The sequence below is a fragment of the Podarcis gaigeae genome (genome assembly GCF_964106915.1).
Source record: "Podarcis gaigeae genome assembly, chromosome: 2".
NCBI classification, from domain to species: Eukaryota; Metazoa; Chordata; class Lepidosauria; order Squamata; family Lacertidae; genus Podarcis; species Podarcis gaigeae.
In genome coordinates, this window is record NC_139679.1 from 4,862,940 (window position 1) to 4,882,468 (window position 19,529).

General features: G+C 48.3%; 1 protein-coding gene across 5 annotated transcripts in view; it reads left to right on the forward strand.

The window, feature by feature from the left end:
- The window catches only part of KIF5A (kinesin family member 5A), a 59,327-nt gene that overhangs the window by 38,238 nt on the left and 1,560 nt on the right, over window positions 1-19,529 (forward strand). For 3 of the 5 annotated variants that reach the window (XR_014561831.1, XR_014561832.1, XM_083729372.1), the window contains exons 15-28: window positions 1,048-1,194; window positions 2,056-2,244; window positions 3,574-3,691; window positions 4,248-4,306; window positions 4,547-4,656; window positions 5,925-6,026; window positions 7,659-7,719; window positions 7,825-7,896; window positions 8,813-8,917; window positions 14,863-15,079; window positions 16,427-16,580; window positions 17,275-17,357; window positions 17,665-17,692; window positions 17,888-18,014. Coding sequence is in view for 3 of the 5 variants with exons in the window: in XM_083729372.1 (XP_083585498.1) it covers window positions 1,048-1,194; window positions 2,056-2,244; window positions 3,574-3,691; window positions 4,248-4,306; window positions 4,547-4,656; window positions 5,925-6,026; window positions 7,659-7,719; window positions 7,825-7,896; window positions 8,813-8,917; window positions 14,863-15,079; window positions 16,427-16,580; window positions 17,275-17,357; window positions 17,665-17,692; window positions 17,888-17,966 (1,524 nt within the window). In the remaining 2 variants the exon portion in view is untranslated. Of the gene's footprint in view, window positions 1-1,047; window positions 1,195-2,055; window positions 2,245-3,573; window positions 3,692-4,247; window positions 4,307-4,546; window positions 4,657-5,924; window positions 6,027-7,658; window positions 7,720-7,824; window positions 7,897-8,812; window positions 8,918-12,993; window positions 13,015-14,862; window positions 15,080-16,426; window positions 16,581-17,274; window positions 17,358-17,664; window positions 17,693-17,887; window positions 18,015-19,529 lie in introns of all 5 variants that reach the window. The other 2 variants (XM_083729370.1, XM_083729371.1) reach the window with 1 other exon arrangement.

Here is a 19,529-nt window from a genome sequence, read left to right on the forward strand (position 1 = left end):
GATGAATTCACCTTCCTGAAAATTTCAGCTTTCATTTTAAAATAAGAATCAAGTATCTACCCCTTATGGCTGCAAAAATATTCATGAAAGCATCTGACCAATGCCTGCTAAAATCTCTGGAGTCTGAAGAGCACTTAAATAAAATTTCCTGTTGTTGGGGATTCAGTCCTCCACATAGCACCTTACTCCTCAGCATAACTAGTACTAGCAGTATACATTACTCAAAACAGTAAAAAAGAAAAACTATTAAGAGTATGAGAAACTGGAGCTTGATTTGCATAATTTATACAGGTTGCAGAATTCATTTATTCTTGGTGCAGAATGCTAATCTTCTTTCAAGTGTAGAATGTACTCAGTCCTGCCTTTGAGTGAACTCACAACAGTCTTTCAGGGAGGCAGAGCTAGAGCAGAGAAAGCCCCCATTCACCCTTAGTCTTCTCACTGCTGAGGCACTTCAATTTAGATCCAATTTCAGGTCCATTGCTTTGAGCCAAGCGCTCCTTGCAAGTGCTCCTTTGAAGGCTTTGTCCAGTGACGGACTTTGGGTTCTCAAATTTCAGTGGCATCCTGCGAGATGCTAAAATTCAGTGCTCCTCCACCTCGCACACTCTGTTCTACAGCATTTCTTTGGTGCCCCCTGCAGTGCGACACCCAGTGCGACTGCACCTGTCACACTACACTAAAACTGCCTCTGTTTGTCCTGCAACATGTGAATCAAGTGTTCCGTAGAAAATGTTGACCTAAACTTTCAGGAATGGATTGTACTAGCATTGTGATATGGCATTTATTTCCCTCCGAGGCTTGTGTTTGCAGAATCTGGTCCACTTCAAATGACAGAGCTGGGAGGGAAGCTTTAACCCAGCCTTTGTCAACCTGGTGTCCTCCAGTTGTTCTCGACTACGACTCACATTTCCCTAGCCATCCCATCAGACTCTGCTGATGGGAGTTGTAGCCTAACCCTTTATCCTGCCAAAAGAGAGGGTTCTGTGTTTGCAAATCAGAAGTTCAGTTTTCTTGGGTTGGCTGAACCATCTTCTCACCCTGCAGGCCACCATGCTGTCCTTGGAATCAGAATTGCAGCGGTTGCAGGAGTTCAGCGCGCATCAGCGCAAGCGCATTGCTGAGGTCCTCAATGGCCTCATGAAGGATCTGAGCGAGTTCAGCGTCATCGTGGGCAATGGTGAGATCAAGCTGGTAAGAAAGAGGGGAGACACTTGGGAAGAACACCTGGTGAGAATATACAATATTGTATGTATTATGGATCTGCAAGAGATTCCTAGTTTCAGCATTGGCCCTTCCCAATTTTACTTTTATTACAGAAAATAGCAACATATTACAGAAAATAGCACAATTTTACTTTTATTACAGAAAATAGCAACATAGGGTTCACTGGAGTTGATGGTGCTACCTCTGGGCAGGCTGGTACTATAACTGTGTGTTAAGCTGTGAGGTGGGATTTCTACATACCAGGTCTGAAAAGAAACAGGACAACCTGGAAAAACATTGGAATCCAAGTGTTGTATCAAGTGTTAGCCTTAGAGTAAAACTCACTGAAATTAATAGACATGGCTAACTTAGGTCCATTATTTTCAATAGTTCTCCTCTGAGTTAAACCATTCCCAGTCCAAAAAGAGGGAATGAAGGGTAGCAAATCCATATTAAATAGCTAATGTGGAAGCTATTTAAGTTTGAATGGCTCTGCTTGCAAGGGTCATGTGGTTGAACTGTGTGCCCCAGACAGTGGCTGCTTCAACACTGTCGGTATGTTGCAGGGTGGTTTTCAGCCATATCCCAGCAAATTTAGGGTATTAAGTTAAACTGGTTTTGGTGCTCTTGTCCATCAAGCCCACTTTTTTAAAAATGAACCTTTTGTGGTAAGGAAAATGATAGGAAAATGCCCCGGGAATCATGGGATAACAATTGCTTGAAGTGATGATTTCTACCCTACGGGCCGACATTTTGAAAAAGAGTCAGGGTGAATGCTCAGCAAACAGATCTGGCTGGAAGAGGCTGGTCAGTGCGTTCATACCCCCTCTCCCTCTCCCCCATTCTCAGCCAGTCGAGATCAGTGGTGCCATTGAGGAGGAATTCACCGTTGCCCGGCTCTACATCAGCAAGATCAAATCAGAGGTGAAGTCTGTTGTGAAGCGCTGCCGGCAACTGGAGGGCCTTCAAGTCGAGTGTCACCGCAAGATGGAGGTGACAGGGCGAGAACTGTCTTCCTGCCAGCTCCTCATCTCTCAGGTCAGACCTGTGGGAGCCAGGACAGAAGAACTGCAGTCATGGGGAAGTGGGGCTTTGAGAATGTGGAACAAGTTAGGGAACCTTTTTTGGCTTGGCAGGCCAGACCTTTATTTCCCTGCCCCAACCTTGACAGGTTGGTGATCCTGCCCACCATTCAAAGCTGGCCTGTGCAAGGAGATTGTGATCAAGGAGGACTGATCTCCTGCTTTCTGAGGGATGCACCAAGAGTGCCCCATGGGGAAGTCCCTTGCAAATCCAAACCAAGTGGATTGAACTCCTCATTCATCTGCAGATGTATGAGGAGTTAAATCCTGTTTCCTGCTGCATGAGCAGCCAACCAGCCATGTCTCTACTGCTACACACCTGACAACAGGTGTGGGGCAGCTGGATGTGGTTTGGAGAAAATGGCCTCACAAGCTGATTGGGCCAGATCTGACTTGCGGACTGAAGATTCCCCACCCCTGAGGTAGAAGGATTGTGGGGAGGCCCTCAGTGTTTCCCAATACTAAAAAACAAAAACATCCGGAAGCATAGGGACTGACTGCCCTTACCTTGACCCAGGGAGACAGGCTGGGCTTTGCTTTGATCCAGGGCAAATGGGGGCAGCTAGAGTAGTGCATCTTTCTCTAATTCAAGAGCAGCACTGGGACTCCTGTGGTCCTCTAAGTGCTGCTGGACTCCCAACTCCTGCCATCCCCAGCCAGTGTGGTTAGCAGTCAGGGATGATAGGCGTCTTAATCACTTGAGGGCCCACAAGTTCCCCCTTGCCTGTTCTAGATCCTTATAAACCAGAGTGCAAAAGGAAAGTAAATCTGACCAAGAAGATATCTGACTTAACAGGCTTCCTCTTTCCTCCTAGTGAGGGCAGGAAGGAGATCACTTATAAGGTGGTTCCATCCCATCTGCTCAGGTGACTTCTACCTAATTCTAGCAGCTTTTGTGGTCTTGGATGAGTTCCTTTCCAATTCAGAGAAAGCATTCCAGCAGGGTTGGATCCGTTGGCTTACCTCTCAGCTGAAAGGGATACATTTGGTTGCATTCCACAAAACTAATGTTTGGGGAGGCTGGCAAGCCTGTCTCCCCAGTGTGAGGACTTTGAAAGCCATTGCACACTCAGGTTTGCTGTGGAGTACACCCTTGACAGTAGCTGCAACCTTGCTCTCTGAGAAATATGCTAGCACCTTTTCGCTGTCCTGTCCTGACCATGGGGCATGGCAGGTGCTGTAGGGTTGCTCAAGGTCAAACTGGATATGCTGTTAAATGCACCTTTGTATTTGATGTACCTGTAAAAGTTATCTCTTGCTTGTTCTTCTCCCTGCAACCCCCCAGCATGAGGCAAAGATCCGCTCACTTACGGAGTACATGCAGAGTGTGGAGCTGAAGAAGAGGAACCTGGAGGAATCCTATGACACTCTGAGTGAAGAGCTAGCTAAACTGCAAGCCCAAGGTTAGGCTGTGCCTTGGCTTATATGTGATGCAGAACATGTGAATGGTTGCAACATTTGTGCCAGAAAATGGCGCTTGTGTGTGTGTGTGTGAGAGAGAGAGAAGAAAGAAAGAAAGAAAGAAAGAAAGAAAGAAAGAAAGAAAGAAAGAAAGACGGAGACAGCTGCATAATGTGTTTGACTGTTAAAAGCAGAATCCTTGATCATCTGATTACACTGGGGTCTGCAATCTAGTTTGCTGACAAGCAACCTTTAGCAGCTTCAAGTGCTTTTTTCATTTTCAAAGTGTTTTGTGGTCTTCATTGTTTACTCTCACAACAACCCTGTGAGGCAGGCCGTTTTAATTTCCACTGTACAGATGAGCTAGTTGATTAGTTGCGTTATTCTTTAAATGGACATGGACTCCACCCCATGGCTGCACAGAGGCTGAGAGATTAAGCTGTGACAGTGACTTGCACGCTCAAGAGGTCACAGGGTAAATTCAAGGGATAGGATGGCCATGTCTCTAATTCTGGCTGTACCCCAAGGATTATTTATCCTCCTCCTCCTCTTTCACAGAGACTGTTCATGAAGTGGGCAAGGAGAAGGACTTGATCCAGGATACAGATGAAGTGAAGGTTCGTATCACAGCAGTGGCCTGCCTGGTTCAATCCCCGGCGTCTCCAGGCAGGGCCGAGGCAGCCCCCTGAAGAGCCACGGCTAGTCAGCGTGGACATTACTGAGTTTAGATGCACCAATGATCTGAATCAGAATAAGGCAGCTTCCTCTGTACTTGTGGAGAGGATCCAAGGTGTGTGCTGCCATGTTCCTGGGTTTGTCTTTCTGCCTTTCTGACCTGTTTCATCCCTATCACACAGAAGGCCCTGGAAGTGCAGCTGGAGAGCCACCGTGAGGCCCACCACAAACAGCTGGCACGACTGCGTGATGAGATCAACCAGAAGCAGAAGATCATCGATGAGCTCAAGGAGTGAGTCATCCTGAGGATGGGCCAAGTCTCTTCCATGGGTGGGATGTGGTGCACCACGTAGGGTGGGTGGGTCGCGTGATGAGACAGGCTGTGCAGAAGTTGGGAGACTTGGCGTACTAGCAGGGCCTGGGTGGGGGGCTGTTGTGGGCTGGAGCTGAGGCAAGGCTTGGAAGGTCTGGGCTTCTGTGAGACGCGGAGGAGACAAACCAACCACAGCCATGTAGCTTATAGGAGGTAGGAACCGGAAGGAAAGTCAGAACCAGGAGTGAGGCAAGAGCCACTTTGGAGCTAATGGCAATGCAGCTCAAAGCTGTTGTGGTGTGTGGGATGCAAGTCCATGCCCCTTGTGTGATATAAAGCTAGCTGAGTGGAGGTGTTTAGGAAGCACATATGCAATAAGGAGCTCCAGGCGGCCAGTTCAGGGCTTGAGCCAGGCTCTCACAGCTTGGGACATACCGTATTTTTCGCCCTATAGGACGCACTTGGTTAGAAGGCTGGCGGGGGGGGGGGGGGAGAAGCCTGCTCCTCCCCGTCGCCAGCCCCGCAAACTTTCCCGCTGTCCTCCGACTTGGTTAGAAGGCTGGCGGAGGGCTTCCTCCTCCTCCAGCCCCGCAAGTTCCCAGAGCGATGCCAAAGCTGCCCACAGCTTCGGCATGGCTCTGGGTCCCGTTCTAGGGGGCTGGGGGAGGGGGGAGGTGGAAGCTTGGGCTTTCCCCACCCCAGCCCCACGCCTGGGGGGAAAAAATAATTTTTTCCCCTTTATTCCCCCCCCCCCCCAAATCTAGGTGCGTCCTATGGGCCGGTGCGTCCTATAGGGCGAAAAATACGGTATGTGCACCACAAACGTGAACCAATTTTAAATGTGATAGTTCCCCCTTCTAAGAGTTGGGGTTCTGACAAGGAAGCTGGGATTGACCAACCCCCTGCCCCTGAAACAAAACACCCTCCACTTCCCAAAGTTATTGGGTTTAACCTGGTTAAAAATCAGGTTGTCAGGGCTAGGAATGTGTCCAAGACTGGTAGCAGTGGAAAGGCTTAAGCAAGTGGGTGAGTCAAGCAGCAGCGTCTGTGCTTTGTCCCAATCTGGGGCTCTCAAGGACTGCAGGCCAGAGCTCTTTCGTCTCTCTCTGCCTCAAGCACTTAACATTTGCTTCCTGTGTTGATCTGAGGGGGATAAGACCTTTAAGAAAGGTCACGGGAGTCAAGTGACGTGTTTGCTGTCCCTGTGTTAGTGTCCCTGTTTTTCTCTCTATTCTATCCCTGCTTAGCTTGAACCAGAAATTAGAGCTTGAACTGGAGAAACTGCGTGCTGACTATGAGAAACTCAAGAGTGAGGAACAGGAGAAATCCCAGAAGCTACAGGAGCTGACGTGAGAAGACCCTCCTGCCCTTCTTTTCCCAGACACTTTCAGCGGACTCTGCTCATCCCAACCAAGGAGCAAACCACAAGAGAAACAAAAGCCAGCATTTGAGGGCAACCACCTCTGTCTAGACCAGCCTTCCCCAACCTGGTGCCCTCCAGGTGGTTTGGACTATAATTCCTACCAGCACACGATGCTATCTGAGGCTGCTGAGGATTGTAGTACAAAACATCTGGAGGGAAAGCTCCAGTAGTACAAAACATCTGGAGGGAAAGCTGATATTGACCTACTGTGTTTAGAGGGTGGAGAGGGCCTAGCTAAGTGGTGGAATACATGCTTAGCATGTAGGTAAAGGTAAAGGGACCCCTGACTCTGGGGTTGCGGCGCTCATCTCGCTTTATTGGCCGAGGGAGCCAGCGTACAGCTTCCGGGTCATGTGACCAGCATGACTAAACCGCTTCTGGCGAACCAGAGCAGCACACGGAAACGCCATTTACCTTCCTGCCAGAGCGGTACCTATTTATCTACTTGCACTTTGACGTGCTTTCAAACTGCTAGGTTGGCAGGATGCTTAGCATGTAGAGGTTCCTAATTTCAATCCTTCACTTTAAAAAGGAGAAAGTGTTGGGAAAGACTCTCTGCCTGAGACCCTGAAGAGCTTCTGCCAGTCAGAGTAGACAATAATAGCCTAGGCAATCTGACCCGATATAAGGCAATATCCTAGATTTCTCCTGCTTTGACATGCCACTTCAAAGGCTGATTTCCCTTGCCTTATGCTTGACAAGGCAGTTTGGGAATGAGAGAAATGTGTTCACAAATATGTGTGTATTATATAGGAATACTTACCACTGAAGCAGAGTTGCCTGCAAATCTCTTTTGCATGCATACTTGGTAGCAGGCTTGTGTGGAATGGTCCTCTATTGCAGTTACAGATAGGTAACTTTAAAAGGAGGAATAGAAATGGGTGTAAGATTGAGCATTTTCCTGGTAAAAGAGGATTAATATTCTAGAGCTCTCACTAGGGAACTGGTAACTCAGATCCCCTCTCTTGAGAGATTTCTACCTGCCTGTACATGCCTTGAGACTAGGGGTAAGCAGCTTCTCCATTTTCTTCCACCATCAAGTCACCCCCCAACATCAGTGCCCTCATCAATGGGTGATAAGGACCAATGGGCGAGTCACCAATATGGAGGCTGTGGCACACATGTGTCTGCAGAAGCTTTCATTGGTGTCCACAGGGTCTCCTCCAACTTGCTGAAATTAGTCTCAAAAGAAGCTTTCTTCTACCAATAGAAGATTCTCCCCGCCAGCCTAATTTGGGAAAATTCCTGGGGGTTACAGCTGGGGAGGAGAGAGTTGCAGCATGTGTGTGGCACCCGCAACAGTTTATTTGGTTTGCAAATATGTCTAGGCCCCTCCTAAAATTTGCCCACCTCTTGATCGTGGTGATCAGGGGCCTGATTTGTGCCTGCCTCCCTCCCTTGCCAGATGCTGGGGTCTAGTCCTTGACATATGGGACAGCAGATCCTTTCACTGCCAGTTCTGCTTCAAGGAGCGCAACTGGACCCTTTCTGTCATGAAACGACTTCTTCCCCACACTCCACGTACCCCTTTGACCATCGCTGTCTATCTTCTTCACAGATTTCTCTATGAGCGACATGAGCAGTCCAAACAGGACCTCAAAGGGCTGGAGGAGACTGTTGTAAGTAGCTAAAGGAGAGGTGAAGGATGGGGGCAGGGAGCTGGGCTGAAGCCCCCAGCCTGGTCTCACCACCTCATCCCTGCCTTTCTTCTCGTACCCCTCCAGGCCCGTGAACTCCAGACCCTCCACAACCTTCGCAAGCTGTTCGTTCAAGACGTCACGACTCGAGTTAAGAAAGTATGTTGTCGTTCTTTTAGCCAACTTCATTGTTTATTCAGCATTTATACAGGGTTCCCTAGGGAAATCTGTTCCCCTCCTGACTCCCACCTCTCATCAGGCTCAACTTGCACGGTCCAGTGATCAGGGATGATGGGAATTGTAGTCCAGCAATAACTGGAGGATGACAGGCTCCCCACAAACACTTTAGAGGGTTGAGAACCCTTCACATACACTCAGAAATCCTTATAACAAATGTTTAAAGTCATGTTAGTGGTGCTAGACCTATGTTGCACCCTGGGGGAGTCAGCTAAGCCTGGGAGATGGTGGCTCACCTGAGGCCATCATGGCAGAGGCAAGATTTGATCCAAGCACCTCCCGCTTCACAGCTCTGCTCTACACTAGCTGCTTACTTCTGAAACCCTTGGCTTCTTTCAGCAGCACAAAAGGAAATCTGGTTGAGCCCTTAGTCAACTCTAAAACTGACCAGTGCTTTGATTTTAAAGAGGGAGCTATGGGGCCCCAAACCTGCCTGCAGGCCACATTCCCCAGGAAACCCATTTCCATTCTTACTGGAAATTCAGCAAGTCACTCCACATGCTCTGGCCCATTCAGAGCCAGCTGTGTCTCCTATTCCTCCCATTCCAGGATACACCAGTATGCTGCAGCACTGTCCTTAATCCTATGCGAGCCTCATTATATCATTAATAATAACAACCACCACTACCACCACCACCACCATAATAGCCTCCTTATTATTCTGGAGCAAGCCACCCAAGGAAGCCTCCCAGAACCCTGCCTATTTTGGGGCTGGCCAATCAAACGAAGGGATTGGGTTTGGATTCTGGTAGTGTGGCTGCATAACTTTGGCTGGGTTTTCTATCCCATCCCATTCACGCTCCTAGAGGTACAAGTTCACTCTGTATTTGCCTTCCAGAGCGCGGAGCTGGAACCCGAGGATAGCGGGGGGGCTCATTCCCAGAAGCAGAAGATTTCCTTTCTTGAGAACAACCTGGAGCAGCTTACAAAAGTTCACAAACAGGTGAGTGGGTGGGTGGGAGCTGGAGACCCATCATAAGTGGGGTGGGTGGATGGGGGTGGAGAATCATCTGGGCAAGGTAAGACAGCTGGTGAGTGCAGCCCTGTTTGTTTGTTTATTTATTTATCTATCTACACTCAGCCCTCTGGGTGGGAAGCCTCCCCCCCCCTCCTTCCCCACTTCGCATTGTCTCTGTGTATTGTAGCAGCTGTGAATGTTTCTTCATGACCCCCTCTACTTTGCTGGAAACGCTATCTGGATTTTCTCCCAGTCCCACCCCCCCTCCACTCGCAAAACCAGCTTGGCAGAAAGCACTGCATGGGGGGCTCATACACTTATCCTTGCTAGATATATTGTCTCTGTGGTTATCCCCTTCCCCGATCAAACCTTGCTTAGACCATTTAGTACGGTTTTTGCTTAGTTCAGGACCAGGGAACCTGTGACTCTCCAGATGTTGTTGGACTCTATCAGGTCCAGCCAGCATGACTTATGGTAAGGGATAATGGGAGTTATAGCCCATCAACGTTTGGAGGGTCACAGATTCCCCATCCCTGACTTAGTTCTTCTCCCCCTTCCACCATACCAGAGCCACTCCTGCCAACGTGGCTCTGGTATGGTGCCAGATTTAGATCCTGGGCAGCTCCTAAAATAGGCACAGACTCCCAGTTTGTGCTGAGCCATCTGCACTTTTGTTTTGCCCACCTACAACATTCTGCCCATCTTACTGTGCCACTGCCGAGAAATGCTTGCCAAGCAACCCCCCTGCAGTGGTGGTGTTTGGGCTGAGAGTGGCGTTTGGGTCTAAGTGGGAAGGCTCTGTGTTGTTTATGTATCTTTCTTCTGACTGTGTGTATGGGGTGCTGATGTGGGCAGGGGCGACCTGTCCCATTTCGCAACCTGAGGTGAAGCGGGAATGTGCCACCTCCTGCCCTACTGCCATGCCACAAGATTGCTAGACATCTCGGAAGTAAAACCCACCCTCTGGCTGATTGACACTCCAGGCTAGCCAGTGGCTCGAAGAGAACGAGGGAACTGTTTCCTGGAGCAGCAGCTTCAGCCAAAGAGTGACAATGGCAACAACTCATTCAAAGCCAATTCTTTGCTTTGCCTTCTCAGTAAGCGGTTTGCCCAGGAAATGAGCTCTTCTAAAAGAAAGCAGGCAGCTACCCCTCCCTCCCCCCCCATTTCTCTCTCACTCACACTGGTTTTCTTTTGCTTCAAACATAGTTAGAGAGCTCATCTCAGCTAAAAGAATAGAACTCACCCAGAAACTCACAGATGGTACCTAACACCACAGAAACCAGTGCTGATATGCCCAGGAGCCTCACCAAAATGGTGGAGAGGCTGCACCTCTACAGGCCCATACCTTCACGTGTGGTGGGAATGCCCAATAATCCAACCCTTTGGGGCAGCACTCCTACAATAAATGTGCAAAATAACTAAACAGGTATTAGAAGTCGCCCCAGTACTGGCCCTATTGAACATTTTCCAATATAATAATGTCCACTCACATTATAAAGAGCTTATAACCCACCTACTCTCAGCAGCCAGAAGCACCATAGCCAGACACTGGAGAGACCTGTCAGGAGTGAACATGGACCAATGGTATCAAATAGTATGGGAAACACCCTTACTAGAAAAGCTAACCAATAAACTGAAACTGACACAAATACGGACAAATAGAAGAAGATGCCTTCACCACAGTATGGTTCACCTTCACAGCCCAACAAGACAACAATAAGAATACCCTGACAGCATATGACTCAATATGGCCAACCTGATCCAAAAATCCATCCCCTCACACACATATAAACAAATCTCACTACAGCCAACCAAAGACAACCAACCAAATCCTAGGCCAGTCCCAACTTCTCTCACCACCAAGGAAATACAACAAGCTAATAGTAAGAGAATCCACACAAGTGACGCTGACACAAAACCCGACACACACACCAAGTAGAAGAATAGAAGCATTACCACCCCACCCTCCTCCCTTTCCCCCCTCTTCTTACCAACCTTATACTGTATGCAGCACTAATATCTCACAACAAATGAAACTGATCTGTAGGAAACGCAGCTTGAAAAAATAGACAATGCACGTATTTTTGTAAACTAAGAAATCTTTAATATTTTTTTAAAAAACAACAACAACCCATAGAGAGCTTTCTCTCTAACCTAAACTTGCTGAGGTAGCCAGTGGCAGAGGAAACCCTCAAAGGAAGCAGGAGGCTGCCCACCTGCCCCCCCCCCGGCCAACTCTCTCTCTTTCCAGATTCCTCCTACCTGTCCCTTATTTTGCCCAGCCAAAGGTGGCAACTCTGTTTAGAAAAGTGACGTATGTGTGCATGTGCTCTCTCTCTCTCTTGACTGTATGTGTAAAGTGCGGGGACATGGGGAGGGAAGTGATCAGAGAGAGTGCTGGCAATGTCACAAATGAAAAAATCCAAATATGCTCACTGGCCTAAAAGGTGGGAAACCTCTGGCGTAATAGTCCTGCAGCCACAGAGACAGCACTTGAGCAGCTTAGTAGGGGAAAGGTAGAATATACACTTTGCCTGCAGAAAGACCCATGTTCTTCGATTCCCAGTATCTCCAGGCAGCTTTTTATATACCAGTGGGCATGAGGGTAATAGGCTTAGAACATGTAACCTGGTTGCATGCATGTGTGCGGTCAAGAAGGCATCTTTTGTTCTTTTTCACCTCTCATGGCTTCTTACATTTTATTCTGTACCTTCTCCAAGGCTTCAGAGTAATAAACATGGGGTCAGGCCTACACGGTTGAGCGAGTCCAAATTCTATATGTGGCCTGAAAGAGCTTGCCAACAGCAAGAGGGAAATAAGATTCACTGGTGGAAACTTGCAGTCTGAGGGGCACTGATGCCAGGGCAGCCTAGGGACAACACCAACCCAGTGCTGATGTTACAGATGTGAAAGTGGGTTCTATGCCAAATCCACATGCTCCTCCCATCCACTTCCTCTCCCAAAATGTTGTTATCATCTACAATCACCTGTGTTTTTTTGAGGGGGGGTTGTAGAGGGGGACACTAGAATTGCTTCCAGACATCCTGTTTATTGAGCAGCCAGCCTGATTTGTTTGCATAGAGATAAGTCAAAACTGGCTGCTTATTGAGCATTCATTCTTATTTGTCTTCATTGATGTGATGCTGCTTCAAGAGTTACCCCAACCCTTTCCAATGCTTTCTCCCACCACTTTCCTTATTGCAAAAAGTCAATTTTTAGGGGAAGTGAGTTTGTTGCACAGGAGTGCCAAATCCTCTGTAACTGCCCAACCTGAATTTGCCCATATGTGATAGAATCACACCTGAAAGCAGTGGCAGTCTGGAAGCACCCCAGGGTTCCTCATTTGTCCCCTGGCTGCCATGTGATCAGCCATTAGTGATGACTAATGTGAGTCAGGCCACCTTATTTTCTTTCTCTATTACAAACAAGACTCCTGTGCAAACTGGAGGGGGTTCTGGTAGTGGGGCGGGGGGATCAGGCAGGCTCCAGATCCTGAATCAAATGATGGGGCAAGGAGGAAGTGGATATTGATCATGAGGGCTTGACATGTGTTTAGAGGTGAATGGCTCTTTTACAGTTCTGCCCCCTTTGGAGACTTGTGTGCTAACCACTGGAATGACTGGTTCAGTCCAAGGTTGGGTGGGAGCAGGAAAACAATGAACCTCAGAATGGATGCTGAACTGACATTTGCTGTATTCATTTCCTGCCTTGCTTCCCAGCCCAGACTTTCTCTGGATTGTTTGTGTGTCTAAGCTTTCACATCCTTCCATTATCCCTGCTGTTATCTCTTTCCCCCATAGAATTCTCTGTACTTAGCAGATGTTGGGCTGGTGTGTCCTACCCAACAGTTCAGCCCCCAAAAGAGGAGTTCCCTTGCTTGCAGCTCTAGGAAGGAAGGATGGGTACCGTCTTCATACAGTCAGCCATAGGCACACTCTGTTGCTGGGGTGTTTAACTTGTCCCTCTCTGAGTCTCCAGAGCAGGGTTTGGCTGGGGACTCTGCCAGGGTGCTCAGTCACTGTCTGTGTCCCCCTTTTCCCCTCGCTGCTGCACCCTAGTTGGATCGCTGGGTCTCCAAGGTACCGTATGGCCTCTCCCCCATGTTTATCTGCCTGCTGCGCTGGGCAGGAAATGTTTGCACTTGGTGACCAAATTGGGAGCACATGCATATGGGGGGGGGCAGTCAGGTGTCTGTTTCCTCCTCACCATTTCACTGCCATGGCAAGCCTATCCACGTTGACAACTGTGGCATCATCTGGTACTAGGCCTCTCACTGCTACCATGGCAACCCCAGTCACTGTGGCCTGCATGGCTGACACCATGGCCCCATTCTTGGCAATCTCATGTGTGTGTGACCTCTATGGCATCTGGCAGTTCTGCTGCCATGGCAACACTGACCAGTTTTTGCCTGTCCACCAGCAGCTGCTACAAGGGAAAGAAACAGTGAAATAAATTTGAGTTGCTCCTCTCTAAATTCTCAACAGCGGCTCTTTCTCTCCTCTGCTTCAGGAATAGGTGGGGGTGTTGTAAAGATTGGAAATAGCTAGTTTTGGACTCTGGAGAAACTCACAGATCAAGGCCCTGTGGTTTTCTGGAAAGGCATGATTCAAAAGCCCCCAGCCCTCCCCCCACCCCCAATATCAATCTCTCAGATGTGGGAGTCAAATGTTATCACCTCAGATATTTTCTCCCTCTCCCTTGGAGGCTGTGCTACCCAGTGGCTCCCCTGCTATATTTTTTTATATATAATCATGCTGGTGGCTGCCCCCGCCCCCCCCACGCTTATTCACCTCTTGCTGCCGTGCTCTTGACCTCCTTGCATGCTGCTCAGCCACCTGCCTGTAGATTATAGTTTGTGTTTGATGGGAGAGCTAAAGGATTGCCTGGGCCTGGAGAAGGGAGGCGCTCACCTTCAGACCCTCAATTTGCACCTCATGGTATTCTCCTGTGCTGCAGCATGGTGCACGGCTTGGATCTGTGACACTTGGGCAAAGACTGGGACCCACCAGCTTAGAGAGAGCCGAGGGTGGATGCTACTTTGAATGGACGGGAGCTTGTCACCAGCATCCAGGCTGAATACAGGTTCTAATGAATACAGGTTCATATGTCTTTGATGACAGATGGAGTACATTTGGCACTCCAGGTGTTGTTGAACTCTAGCTCCCACCTGCCCTAGCTAGAACAACCAATGGTCAGGAATTATAGAAGTTGGAGACCAGCAATATATGGAAGGCTAGAGATTCCCCAATGCTGCCTTTTATACAGAGGTGGCTAACCGGTTCCTCTCCAGATGTTGTCAAACTCCAGTTCCCATCATCTCTGACCATTGGCCATGTTGTTGAGGGGCTGGTGGGAGCTGGGAGTCTAACAACATCTGGAGGGTTACACTGGTCAGCCACCTCTGCTTTAACAGATGTGCAACAGGAGGAATTCCCCCCCCCCATATTATCATAGCCCTGCTATGGTGGCAGAAACTATATTTACTGAAAATGCCCTTCTGTGCAACTATTTCAGTGTCTGAGAGCTCTGCCATCTCTTCAAACTAGGAGGCCCAAGGCTAGTTCCACAGTATGGTCACACAGATGTGGTGGATTCACTAGCTGGGTGTTCAGACACAGGACAAGAGTAAGAATCCAGATGCTCAGAGGCCACAGATGCCTTCCCAGAGATGAGGCGGGTGTTTAGCATTCTTGCAGAACATATATGGTGTGAGAAGTGGGCATGTGAGGCTTCTGGGACAGGGTTCAAAACAGGGCGCAAGTGTTTTTCTGGAAATGGGAGGCTAATGCCTGGAGGACTAGCAGAGTAGAAATGCATTGGAGTGAGGGCAAGGGCCAGTGTTTTGGGTCTTCAGAGGCCCCTCTGCCTCATCTTCTTTATCCATCCTCCCTGTTTCTCTTCTCTCCCTGTGAACTCATGGGGCTCAGCTGGTTCGCGACAATGCAGATTTGCGTTGTGAGCTTCCTAAACTGGAGAAACGTCTTCGGGCTACGGCTGAGAGAGTTAAGGCCCTGGAGGGTGCACTGAAGGAGGCTAAGGAGGGCGCTATGAAAGACAAGCGTCGCTACCAGCAGGAGGTGGACCGCATCAAGGAGGCCGTGCGCTACAAGAACAGCATGAAGCGCAACCACTCTGCGCAGATTGGTAAGCAAGCAAGCAGCAAGTGGGGGGGGGGTTGCATGTGGAAATTGCTGGTACTGTGGTAACCTTATGTATGCTCATTCAGATGTTGCATCTCGCTGTGTTCAGTGAGGATGGCTCTCTGATAAGAATTGATTATTTGATTTCTGCTTAATATATTTAAAATATTTCTAAGTGGTGTACAAAAAAGAAGCAACAACAGACACCTTAAACATCTTACAAAAATAGGCAGGTACATATAAAAATGTTACATTATTACAAAATTAAAGGTAAAGGTAAAGGTACCCCTGCCCGTACGGGCCAGTCTTGACAGACTCTGGGGTTGTGCGCCCATCTCACTCAAGAGGCCAGGGGCCAGTGCTGTCCGGAGACACTTCCGGGTCACGTGGCCAGCGTGACATCGCTGCTCTGGTGAGCCAGAGCCGCACACGGAAACGCCGTTTACCTTCCCGCTGGTAAGCGGTCCCTATTTATCTACTTGCACCCGGGGGTGCTTTCGAACTGCTAGGTTGGCAGGCGCTGGGACCGAGCAGCGGGAGCGCACCCCGCCGCAGGGATTCGAACCGCCGACCTTTCGATCGGCAAGTCCTAGGCGCTGAGGCTTTAACCCACAGCGCCACCTGCGTCCCATATTACAAAATTAATAATATATAAAAATCAATATCAGTTCATTTCCATCTCAGCCTCTGGGTTCTCACCCAGGGGCCAAACAAACTCAGCTCACCCACAAAAGTCTCACAATGAGACGAGTTCCTGGAGACAGTGGAGATCACCCTAGTCTTTGATTCTAGACCCGCTTTTTATGGGCAGGCTAAGGTGGGAGGAGACGGAGGGTAAGTTCTGTTGCACAAGTGCAAGTCCTTGTACAAATGGGATGACTTGTTGGCTCGAACCCTGAAGTTCTTGTGGTAGCTTACGACACATTTAAAATACAATAAAATGGACAAGTGTTACTAGAGTGTGACATGGGTATTGACATTCCAGCTGAGTCTTCTGGTCTGTTAATGGCTGCCAAGTAATCAGAAGCTGCGTACTTCACAGGGCAGCACATCCTCATTGGGTTGCTCCAGATGTTTCTCATTGTGGCTCTGGTGTCAGATGCAGGAGGCACTGGAGGAGTAAAAGTGCTAGAGGCCTCCCCACCCCTCTTCAGATGTTCCAGCTATGAAACGCTATAAAATACCATGTATGTTGATGCTGCTGTAGACATTGATAGCTGGTAGGAAGGAAGAAACTTGCACACTGGCTGTTCTAAGAGCCGTTGGCTAAGCTACGCGGGGAAGGAGAAGCTCAGAATGAATAAATGAATTAATATGTTGTGCTATGTCTGCTATCTGTGTCCCTTTGCAGCCAAGCCGGTGCGGCCAGGGCACTACCCAGCTTCATCCCCCACCAACGCCTATGGTGTCCGCAACCCTGAATGCATCAGCTACACCAACAGCCTCTTCCAGAACTATCAGAATGTCTACCTGCAGAATGCTGGCAGCACTGGGCCTGACAGCTAGTGAGTATCCTTCGCCTGTTCAGAAGAATAATGCGCAAACTACTTATGGCTCACTAAAATCCCACCCTCTGGCTTAAATCAAGGCCTACTTGATAGGCTTGCCTAGTCCTATTCCCAGGCCAACTTTTTTGAACCAAGAGGCAAGGCTTTTTGTGCCCTGGTTCATATTCTGTTTTCCACCTCACATCAGATCAGAAACTCTGGCTCACCAGTAAGCAGCTGCATACCGAGGATAAAAGAATTTTATTAGACTGAGCTGTTGCTGGAGATGATTAAAAAACCTCAGCTTGTACAGTTCAACCTACTTTAAAAATAAATAAATCTTAATAAATGTTCATTGAGATTGAAACTATTGAAATAATTATTGCAGTCAGGAAGGAAAATTGTGAAATGGACTTTCTTGCTCCCACTGATGATTTTATGAGATGTGTACCCACCCCGTTTCCAGACTATATGCTATCTACAGGAATCCAGCAGTGACTCCCCAATGGGCATATGGTCTCCTTCTATTCACTAGTCAGATCTTGCAAGCACTCATAATCCATGCCTTTCCTCCCAAGCCCATTAGGAAGCCCATTGCTTTGGAGGGCTCCAATCAGCCCTTTCCCCCCACCCCACCAGACCATAGGTGGAAAGAGTCCCAGACTTCCATTCAGCCCTCACAAATCACTTTCTCTGCTTTTCCCTCACCCAGCTTTACCAATGCCTCTTCCAGCAGTGGAAGCAGCTCCTCCAATGCCCCTCTGACCTCCTATCAGAAGCTCAATGTGGATAACGGTAAGGGGCTGGGGCAGTGAGAGATGCATGCACGTACATGAGGCAGGAGAGTGCCTCGGGGAGATGTAGACATTCACTTCTTTGAACTGCCTGTAGTTGCCTCTGATGGCTGCCTGGGATCTTTGTAGAGCCCACCAAACCAAGAGTAAACTTTCGTACAGCAGTATTGGGCATATTATCCTCTTGGGAGAGGGATTGACTTCTCTTTGAACACCTCAGGGTCCCTTCCAACTCTACAATTCTGTGATTCTAACTTTAATGCTGCCGTTTTTATCCTTCTATGTTATTCACCTGGACCATTGCCCAGGAAATGCCACAGACATCAATGATAACAGGTGAGAAACTGCAGGGTGGAACTCTACTGAGGGAGGTTCCTTAGAGATTGAATAAAATAGTTCCATTGGTCATTCAGGGTGGCTGGATACCAAAAAAAAGACTATCACTTTCTATGTGCAGGCGTAGGGGGGAAAGTTGAATAAGTGGGAGAGGGGATGTCTGAGCTGCCATGCATTAAATTTCCCTTCCTGTAGAAGTGACCTGCCCTGTGGGGTTGAAGCTGATGAACAAGCCAAGCTCTTCCCGCTTCACCAGGAGACTGCAGCCAGCTAATAGCAGCAGCAGCACCAACTTCCCTATCGGGCCTCAACACACCATCAGGTACAGCCTCTCCCCTGTTCTCCACAGCAGCTCATCCCCTTTTCTGGGGCTCTTTTAAAACTGTGTCTTCTCAGGAATCTAACAAGCCTTTCTTTCAACTCTCTCCACCTATGCTGTTACTTTCTCTCAAGATTTACCAAGCTGCACAGGACCATAGATAGGAACACAAGTACTCTCTCATTGTGTACAACTTCAGAGGCCAAACCCCCAACATAGTCCCTAAGAACTAGGAGACCGCTTCATTAAAAAGAAGCCTGGCACAAGTAGGACATCCTATACCTAAAGCATCCTTTAAAATGGACTCCTAGAGATGGTACAGATCCCACTATTAACATTCCACAGCTTGCCCACCATCTGACATACCCCACCCACCCACCACACAACAGGAAGCCACAGCAGGACTATCAGCGACAACGCAAGTGTTCAAATTTTCTCTTTAAATGTTGCATCAAAGGTAACATTACAGACAATGTGTACATAGGAATATAAGGATATAGGAAGTTGCTTTGACCAAGGCAGACCAATGGTCCATCTAGCTCAGTATTGTCCATGCTAACTGGCTGGTGCTCTCCAGGGTTGTAGACAAAGGACATTCCCAGCCTTATTTGGAGGCATTTCCATCCCTACTCCCTGAAAGACTGGGGAGGGAGATATACTTGCCCTCTCCTTTATTTTCTTGTTAAAAAGCTCTCTGCCTGAGACCCTGGAGAGCCACTGCGAGTCAGAGTAGTCAATACTCCATCTTGAAGAAGGTAGTGGCGCGTTCCTTCCTTATGAAGACCTCCCTGGACCCATAAGTGTTAAATCACCCAGTAGTGAATACCTCATTTTGAGCAAGGTGCTAGAAAGGATGGTGGCAGCACAGCTTCAGGCTTGCTTGGAAGAAATTGAGTATGCATCCCAGTTGGCTTCAGGGCTGGTTATGGCACTGAAACTGCTTTGGTCACCCTGGTTGATGACATTTGTCAGGAGGGAGATGTGGGGAGTGCAGCCTTACTCATTCTCTATGATCTCTTAGCGCTTTTGATACTGGTGACCATGGTATCCTCCTGGAGTGGCTCAGGGAGGTGGTGTTGCAGACACTGTACTTCCATGGTTCAACTCTTACTTCCAGGGGCATGTCTAGAAAGTAGATATGGGGGGCACCTTTCAGTGCCATGGGAGCTGTCCTTTGGTGTCCAGTAAAGTTCCATCTTGTTCCCCATACGCTTTAACATCTATGTGAAGCTGCTGAGCCGTCATTAGGAGATTTGGAGTGATGTGTTACCAATATGTGGACCCAGTCTAGTTGTGATTGCAATTTGATTTGAACTGTTGCTAATACTATATTTTTTTATTACTGTAACCCACCAAGGGACCTTCTAGTGGTGGTGGGACTAGTAGTAGCAATAATAATAATAATAATAATAATAATAATAATAATAATAACAATTAATAGGTGGAACCAGTACCTTGGTGCAAGGCACATTCCTCTTTTCCTATATGTGCAGCTGGAGTGCAGGAGCCTGGTGTCTT